General features: G+C 41.1%; 2 protein-coding genes across 2 annotated transcripts in view; both read left to right on the plus strand.

The window, feature by feature from the left end:
• Positions 1 to 1,617, plus strand: part of LOC143022397 (glycerophosphocholine cholinephosphodiesterase ENPP6-like) — a 265,837-nt gene extending 264,220 nt beyond the window's left edge. The window contains exon 11 of the mRNA XM_076180561.1: positions 122 to 1,617. Within this exon, the coding sequence (XP_076036676.1) occupies positions 122 to 372 (251 nt within the window). The 3' untranslated portion in view covers positions 373 to 1,617. The remainder of the gene's footprint in view (positions 1 to 121) is intronic.
• Positions 1,618 to 9,536: 7,919 nt separating this feature from the next.
• LOC143022399 (sodium/hydrogen exchanger 9B2-like) overlaps positions 9,537 to 10,000 on the plus strand; it is a 607,113-nt gene continuing 606,649 nt past the window's right edge. The window contains exon 1 of the mRNA XM_076180566.1: positions 9,537 to 9,764. The gene's annotated coding sequence lies outside the window, so the exon portion shown is untranslated. The remainder of the gene's footprint in view (positions 9,765 to 10,000) is intronic.

Consider the following 10,000-nt stretch of genomic DNA (forward strand, 5'->3'; position numbering starts at 1 on the left):
TATTGGATCCCATACTCTGCGTTTGGCCTCTCTCCTACAGGCACCAATATTGTTGAGATTGTCAGGATCTGAGGGGCCTATGCATACAACACCTTCTGATACCTTCTATTACACTTTCCAGCCTTCGACAAAGGAGTTGTGGTGGAACCCATGGAACAGGTGGACGTTTACGGAGTCCTCTGCAGCGTCCTCCGCCTTCCGTGCCACTCCAACAACAGCTCCGCGAATCGGATCGAGTCCTTCTTGGCTTCCTCCTCCTCCTCCTCGACCACCCTCCTGAGGAGCAGGGAAGCTGTGTCGGTGGCTCTCGTCTCCTTCTCGGCTTGCCTGGCGGTGCTCTTGTTCTTCGCGATCTCCTTCTTCGCGAAGTGAGAGAATCCGGGAAAGGTTCTTGTGTGAGACACGAGTGCGGGCGATGAGCGGCAACGCCTGATGGACAGAACCGAAGATCTTCGAGCTTTATCGAACTTCCGCGAGTAGAAACGACCTCTTGAGAATATCGTCGAAATATTGCGAGTCTCCTGTGGCATGTGTTGACAAGCAGCGAGTGTTAAGTTAACAAGAAGCCGTTGAGAACGTGTGTTGGCAAACGAATCAACGTTCGCATATAGTGTCAGCTCCAGGTGCTGGCAAGTAATTCATCTGAACTGCTGGCGATCAAGGAGGAGCCATAATACGTGTAGGTAAACAAAACTGACATAAATCGGCCCCTCTCACTTCGAACTGAGGCCACGTGGATAGGAAACCTCTGTATACATAACCATTTCCGACAAATGCGCTTTATGAGGACACATTTTAAAATACAGAACATTACGTGAATGTCTGGTCGACGACTGGTGGATGAAGAGCTGAGAAAGGTGATGATCTCACTGCGCTAGGTGCTGAAACCATTAGAAAATATGTCGAGTATGTCTTTTATCATAGTGAAGTAGTCTCGCCCAATAGCGCGCGTCCCTCATTGCTACTACTCCACATACCCCCATCACCCTCCGTTTAGGGGCCATGTTACGTCACCTGGTTCCCTCTGCTTTTGGTGAGTGAGCTGACTTCGTTCATATAGACTTCGATGTCAGATGCTGAAGTCAGTGAGCAACGTGCGTTCACGAGTTTCAGGGTATATTCAATAATCGTTTCGCATTCCTTACAGAGTCGAGGACACCCATAGAGCTACGAGATCAGAAAATAATATCGCTTGTGGCTAGCTAGGAGGATGCGAATTGTAAACAAACTTATATCTCTTGGAGAATTGAAGGAGGGTAAGTCAAACCCCATATGTGTCAGCGAGCAACTCCACTTTTAAGGAGAGTCATCTAGTGTATAAGAAGTTAGGTCAAGCGATAAACCATCCAAGTCACTTATCATTCTCGGCTTTTCGACTTCCTTCCAAGACAGAGTCGGAAATTCAAGATTGTGGGTGAATTTTACATTTGGATACTTTGCTAATAACAGTATAACTAAGTTATAGATTTTCTACTTGATTTACCAAAACCAGAAACAGTATTGGATCATTACTAACAAGTGCAGCATTTTTTTTATTTCGCTCTCGACTTTAGCTGTGGTTTCTTGATATCGACTTTGTTAACTGTACTTTGTGCTTTGAAAACCCATGTAAATAAGTTGTATAGACACGGTAAAGGAGACATGGACTGGAGGTGAAGCTTTTATTCCTGACGTTTCATTCCTTTGAGAAAGTCGATAGACGAAACGTCAGGAATAAAAGCTTCACCTCCAGTCCATGTTTCCTTTACCGTGTCTATACACTTTGCGCTTTGTCAGTCTTCACCCTTAAAGTTCGTTTTCCGCCCTCTCAAGAGAACCTAAGAATCCTTCATTGGAAAGCATTTTTTCACTGCCCCAATTTCACAGTTCCTATGTGTGACTCCCAAAATTCATGTTCGTAATATCACCACTTCAATAGAAATAATTTTATTCACTTGAGTTCCGTCACTCGTAGTAAGCCTCATCAGCCTCTTTTCATACAGATATACTAGCTTGTCAAATGTCTTGAACATTTACTTCATTAGTAACTTACCGTATAACTTAGTTTTATGATGCTGGCAAACATGGACAGGAAGTTTCAGTCTCTTATATGGAATCTTCACCACGAAAGCCAGCGACCCATAAACAGATCCCTGGGGAACTCCACTCGAAACATCTCTCGAACTGCCATTCAGAGCGGGTAGTCCGGAGTTGATACTTATATTATATGAATGAAATGGTTAATACTGTCCATGTGGCTTGTTTTTCAATAGTTTAGTTCTTACTAATAGAAACTGGTACCATCCTCCCAGTGTGACACATGTCATTCGATGAAGCCCTTTAATCCCGTGTTATGCTTCGTAAATGTCATGTTTATCCTCAGACAGGCTTATTATTTAATGGATTAAACCAATCTCAATTCATCCCTTCACTGTAGTTATACAAATCATAGTTAACCTAATCTAACACCAGACTTTTAACTTCCCTCAAGGCTCGCCCATTTGAGTATCATACAGTGTCTAATGAAGTGAGATCGAATGTTATTTGCTGACAGACTCGCCGCCTGTGTCTACAGACAGAAACAAATACTTTGCTACTGGTTTGTCTTCTACAGACAAAGTCGGTGTGTGTCCCTCACCAAACAATATTCTCGCTTATGTCAAAAGGTAAGGATGTTTTTTTGGCCTTTATGGATTTGGAAAAGGCTTACGATAGGGTAGACAGGAAGGCACTGTGGGAGGTACTGCAGATATATGGGATAGGAGGAAAGCTGTTAAGACCAGTCAGGAGTTTTTACGAGAGTAGTAGAGCTTGTGTTAGGATTAGAAATGGAGAGAGTGAGTGGTTTGAGGTAAAGATGGGACTTCGTCAGGGATGTGTTATGTCGCCCTGGCTGTTCAATCTAAACATGGATGGGGTGGTGCGAGAGGTGAATGCAAGGGTAGTGGGTAGGGGTTGGAGATGGTTAAAGAAAATGGAGAAAAGTGGGAAATAAGCCAGCTGTTGTTTGCTGACGACACTGCGCTTGTAGCAGGATCAGAGGAGGGATTGAGGAAGTTAGTGACAGAGTTTGAGATATGTGAAAGAAGGAAGCTGAAGATAAATGTGGGTAAAAGTAAGGTGATGAGATGTACAAGTGGAGAGAGTGACAGCAGACTGGAAGTGAGGATTAAGAGAGAGAGACAGGAGGAAGTGGATAGTTTTAGATACTTGGGTGCGAAAGTGGCAGGAAAGGGAGGAGTAGGGGTGGAGGTAGAATGTAGATTGAGAGAAGCGAGTAAATGCCTTGGTGGATTAAAAAGTGTAATGAGAAATAGACATCTGGGAATGGATGCTAAAAGGAGGTTATAAGAAGGAGTGATTGTGCCAACAGCACTGTACGGGGCAGAAACATGAAACATAAGAGAGGAAGAGAGAAGGAGTTTGAATGTGTTTGAGATGAAATGTCTGAGAAGTATGATAGGGGTTACTAGGTTAGAGTGAGAAATGAGGAGGTAAGTAGGAGAACAGGGATGGAAAGGGAGTTGGGAGATAGGGTTGATGAAAGAGTATTGGGATGGTTTGGACACATAGAAAGAATGAGTGAAGAAAGATTAGTAAAAGAGGCGCGGAAGGCAGAGGTGGAAGGGGTGAATATGAGGGGACGTCCTAGGATGAGATGGATGGATGGGGTAAAAGAGGCATTACAAAAGAGAGGAATGTCTGTTGAGGAATGACGGGAGAGGACAGAAGATAGGGGTGAATGGAGAAGGGTGATGCTGTGATGCATGAGGGGGAGTGGGTGGGGGATGGGGGGTGAGGAAGTACGTCTGAGAAATTTGACGCAGCCCGAGGGGATTTCTTCCCGTCTTCTTTTCCGCATGAGGGGACGGAGAGGGGGGTCGCCGAATTAATGAAGCGGCCTTACTGTGGATGCGCTGTGTCTTGCGACACTGCTTCTGACCCAGGGAAGTGGACTGGATGCAGGGATGACTCTTCATCCAGGAGGTGCCAAGATGAGAGGGAGGGAAGAGGGAGGAGGGGAGTGGAATATGTAGGGGATGGAATGGGTGGGAGTGGTTTCTATGCCTTTTTCTTTTTGGCTACCTCCCGTGTAAGGGGGAAAAAGCCTTTGGTATATGTATGTATGTATGTATGTATGTCAGCAGACACTGTCACTGCGATCCTCTTGCGAACGGGGTTTTATGAAACTGCTGACAGACAAAAGGGATTAAATGTATACCGATGACTGATGATTACGGAGTCATGATGACTTGCCTGGTGAATCATGCAAACGATGGCTGCTGAAAACTCTACCCTGAAGATACCGACGAATACTGATAGATCTTCATGTACATTGTTAATTCGAGGGAACCACTAACAAGTATTGAGGACTTTTTGTTACCGTTATTGTTGTTGTTATCAAATGCAAGCGTTTTGTCGTTCGGACTGCAAAACGAACCTCCCAATAAATCATTTATCACTGGCATTAAAATGATATCATATTGATGTTGTTCGTTCAGGTGGTATGAAATGAGATGCAGTACAAACGTCGAATATCCTTCAGGGTGAGTGTAGTGTCGACACGGTGCCACGGTGAACTCAAACCTAAAGTGAACTGTCCTCATAAAAGTGCCAACTATCGGAGTCGTTGATGTGCCAACTCTCAGAGTCGTTATTTGTGTATGAAATACGAATGATTCGTTCTTGCCCGCACTCGTGTATCGTCAGCGTATAAATCAAGGAGGAGGCAGCGAGTGATAAGACAGTTTAGTTGTTGCTTGCATATTAAATGCGTACACGGGATAGTTCTGATTCCCCAGATCGGTGACCCGCCAAGTGACTAGAACGATGTTGCACGAATCTGGAGTCCTATCCTACTCGCCCAGCAGGTAACTGGATACCATTTAATGCATGACATGGGAGTGTACTTACGAAAGAACTTCGACAAAAGGACCTCATAAGAGCGTTTATGGTGAAATTAGAGAGAAACAAAGCTCTTGGGAACAGGAGGAGTTCATCGAAGTCTAGGTTTTAGGTAGGGGTGGTCTTCACCCCATGCGGTATACTCACTGAGGTCATTCAACGGACGAACACGCTCTTGAAGGAGTGGTTGTGGGTCCGGCAAGCAAGACGGGTGACCCCGTGCTTCTAAAGGTGGTGCTAAAATTCGACAACCCTGACCTTTATTTGTTATTTATCCAAAACTAATTAAATTGTCCATGCCGTGTGATCGTAGACAGTAAGATACGAGTAATCATGATCAGTTCTTGAAGAAGGTTCCATGATCTGCCTGAAAAGACGACCACTTCACGAAGACGTCGGCCAGGAGTTTCAGCAGCGGAGACTATGTATAATGCGGGTTGTGTCCATTTAATTTGACATATCAGAACAGCTTTTTATGTTCTGCGTCATCGGTGATGGTGGTGTTCTGATGTTCTGTTGCATTACCTGCGTATGATTCTTCAGATCACTATGTATACTATGTCCCCCGTTTCTACATTTTCTTGTATTTTTCTTACATTTTTGTAAAATTTGATTTGTTCGGAAGTTCTGATTTAATGGTGATGTTAGCGAGGAGATAAGGAACTGCTACTGAAAGATAAGTATCTCGTGTAATATTTTGACTGCGACATATAAAGAAATACTAATGATGAATGTTTCTGTAACCTTATATCAATATGCAGTACGATGACTACTTAATGTTTTAATAACACAAACGTGCTTTTGTCTATTAGTTCTTGAAAACATGCACAACACAGAATATTTTGCCTTCTCCCAGCCCCAAAGAAAAGAATACTCGACATGATTTTCCTACAAAGTTTGCTTATATTACAATGGTGGATGGGGTAACAGGACAACACTTGAATGCATAAAACCACAATTTGTCAACTGAGTGGGAAAAAAGAATGATTACACACCCATAATAATTGACAAGTGACTGCTACTTGTGTGTGGGCACTGTTTGAATGTTTCAAACATAGTCAGAAACGTTTCTGCAGGTTCCTGGCTTTAAGCAATAATTTTTTTTTTCTTTTATCAAAAACTCCGAAGATTACTGGCATATTTATTATACGTAATGATATGCAATTATGCCGGTGCAAAAAATATGGATAGCTATAATAGAGAAATTCTAAAAAAAAATATATATACTCTGATTCTATGTGCAAAAGTGAGTGAAATTTGATTTTACACACACACGCACACACAAACGCGCACACACACACACACACACAGTCTTACACGCGCACACACACACACACACACACACACACACACACACACACACACACACACACACACACACACACACACACACTTTTAGCTCTGTTGCCACTTTCAGTTCCCTTCTCTCCTTAATTACTGGTTTAATTCTGTTAACTGTTCCTTCTATGATTTTATAGTTCTTCATTCACTTTAAACTTTTTTCACTTTCTTTTCATCATTGTATAATTGTAGGTCACTCATCTATAGGCCTCATGCCTCTTTCGTCCAACTTAGTCAAGTACCACTTAGTATAAGCTTTTAGTCAAGTTCTATTACTCAGTAAACGAAAGGTAATTAAATTGAACTTAAAATTTTCTTCATTTTTTCACTAATTCTTCTACAACGTTATTGTCTTAGGTACACCAGAGGACTCCCACCTGGGATCCTTAATACGCTCACCAAGCCAAGTCTGCTTCGACGTCACTACTTAATTCATTCAATAACTTTGACCGTCACAAATAAGTGCCACCCTTTTAGGGCGTGATTTGACTTCCGTGCCCCAATAATTTCTCTCCTCCTTCATCCTTTTCTCCAATCAGACTGTTACTCTGCCTCAAGCAATACTGTTTACACAAGCAATCTTGTCACAAAGCGAAGTGGCTTTAGTGTTAACAATTCGTAGCATCAGCACCAATATCGATACCCTAGCTTGTGGTTACAAACATTAGGTGGTGAGGGAGATCATGCAACTCTGCAACTCCGTCGCGACCATTGTTTTCAAAACATCTAAGTTGTAGAAATGAATTTCTCGCCAAGTACCCCTCTATCTACCTACTTGTCTACTACTTGTCTACCTTAATCTACCAGCCTCTTACACACACACACACACACACACACACACACACACACACACACACACACACACACACACACACACACGAGTCCAACACGCGATCCAAAGACTAAGGTGAATCACACACAAACACACACACACACACACACACACGCACACACATACACACACACGAGTCCAACACGCGATCCAAAGACCAAGGTGAATCACACACAAACACAAACACACACACACACAAACGCACACACAAACACACACACACAAACACACACGCACACACATACACATATACACACGCACACACACAAACACACACACACATATACACTTACGCAAACGCACACACATATACACTTAAGCAAACGCACACACACACAAACCTTCATAGCTCCATTTATATTTCCACAACGTAAATTGCTACGAACATTTAGAGAAGCAAAAGAAATTCGAGAATAAAAGTAAATTGTGACGCAATTTCGCATTTGTCTTCACACATCACGTACGTCACTTGTCGTGTAAATTTGAAGGGCCCCGTTTTCTTTATTCCTGAACTTTCTTTGGGTACGCAACCAGTCAATATTCAATTCAATTCAATTCAATAAGTTTATTGTTGATGTACAACAAAGGAGAGAGTTGGGTCTTGCCAACTAACCCCTATACATTTTATGTTTAATTTGTTTGTTTACAGTTTTATCAAAAATAAATGTTTATGTTATAATATCACAGTCAATATTTTCAGTACGATAGTATCGTGCTTAGCTTCACTGTTTTTTGTTTTATAAAATAATAAATTCAAGTTGATATGTTACTTGATTTAAGTACATCCAAATCGTAACGCTATGACTTACAATTTTGCCCCTTAGTGACGTCATAGTCGTTTGTCCTCAGAGACAACGGTATTTTCTCGGAAATGTACACATAGGCGATAAAGCATTAGAAAATTAGATATAAATTTTGTAAATTATAATACATCAACCTAATATACGTTTTTCTTGACGTAAATTAATAACAAATAAAAACTGCTAAAAGCAAAAACACTCCCGAGCGAAGATGCAATCATAGGATCGAGACGCCATGTTGTCTATCTAGTCTCTCTAAATGCATATACACTACCGAATGAAGCTGTGGCCATTGGATCTGGAATACGCCCTAAGTACTTCCGTCAGTACCTCGCACGGTACATATTCTTAAAACAGTGCTATGGAACTGAGATTGATCCATTTCTTAGAGCTATGCAACTCCTATATACCCCGCAATCAGATCGGATACGATATCAAATTTGGCCTTCAATATCTTGACGACGACGACGACAATAACGACGACCTTGATGACCTATAGAATTACAGGTATCGTATTACTAGATACAGGTTAGGTTAGGAGTAGGTTAGGTTAGAATAGAGGAATTTATCATATTTTAGTTTCTTCGACCACCGCATCTATCAAAACAAAGATGGCGTCTCAGGCAACCCCCAACGGCTACGTTTGTAAGTGTGTAGCTTTTAGCAAAATTTTCTGTTATTGATTCCCGAAAAAACGTGTATTACTGTATAATAACTTACACAATTAATATCTAATTTTATAATGCTATATCGCGTAGGTGTGCACTTCCGAAAATTCATCGAGACGACAGATTTATCGAGACGACATTGTCGTGTGGCAGAACTAGTAGATATACCCAAGGTCTAAATAAACTTAGATCTTGGATATACCAAGGGCTGTTACTTGATTTTACGTATATGTATCATCATTTCCATACTTTGATTTATATGTAAGTGTTGAATACGTATTTGATATTGTTAATAAAGAATCAATGTTGGGGCAAATAGCAGTGCAATATCATAATTTACAAAATTAATATTTAATCGCGTAGGTATGCACTTCTGAAAATTTACCGAGACGACATTGTCGTGTGGCAGAAGTAGTTGATATATCGAGGGCTGTTACCTGATTTTACGTCTATGTAACATCATTTCCTTACTTTGATTTACAAATAAATGTTGAATACATTTTTAATATCGTTCATAAATAAAAATCGATGTTGGGGCAAAAAAATACTTCAATGCAACATTATTTTTGTTGTTTTGTTAGTGCTTTCTATGAACTTATTCCTGGGCTGAACGAAACGTATAGATAATCGAAATTGTTGTATCCAATTGTTGTGCTCACTATCGCAATACTCTCAGCAAAATATGAAGATAACTTATTTCACCTTATAATTCAATGCAACACACGATCTCTAAATTAACCTGAAATGCCTGATGTTAGCCAGAATAAAGTAAAGATTGTCTACTTGTGGTCTCGGTTTAAGTGTTATCATACACTCAAGCATAACATAAACAGCCAATTTGTGAACTTTGATTGCCTGTAGAGACCGAAGAAAACGGAATAGTTAAATCCAGACTGAGAACTATACGTCATTGGTCAGCAAGGAAATGTGGCGTCGCTCTTAACCAATAGAATTGCAAGTTTTTCTTTGACAAGTAAGTGCGCCTGTAGGCCACTGATTTGATGTAGAGAAGGGTCGACATTGAAAGTGTTTGTGGTTAGAGGGACGTGGGTAAGGCTGTGTTCCCGAAAGAGGAGATATATTGACGCTCCAGAACATTCGAATTCCGAGTAGTGATTGTGTGATATTACAAAAGTGGCAGTGACATTTGGCATTTAGATAGACGAATACTGTGAATGAAGCAATAATACTTTAACTGTTCTCTGGACGCCACGTGAAATGAAAAGCTTGCAAGATACGGTAAGTACAGAACTACAACACAAACAGGAAGACATAACAAAACACGTTCGAATATCAGGCAACCCCAGGGAAATTTAGGATCTATGTACTCGTTCGCCATATCTATACGCTTACAAATTATTTTCCATAGGCTTGTTGCATATTATTCATGTACGCAATGCTATAAGTCAGGAGACCATGTATATTTCGCGTGACACACTTTTGACCAATCCAATTACACTCAAAGCGGTCTTTAC

This window comes from Oratosquilla oratoria, chromosome 44 (assembly GCF_046742065.1).
Source record: "Oratosquilla oratoria isolate Oo_2021 chromosome 44, ASM4674206v1, whole genome shotgun sequence".
NCBI lineage: Eukaryota > Metazoa > Arthropoda > Malacostraca > Stomatopoda > Squillidae > Oratosquilla > Oratosquilla oratoria.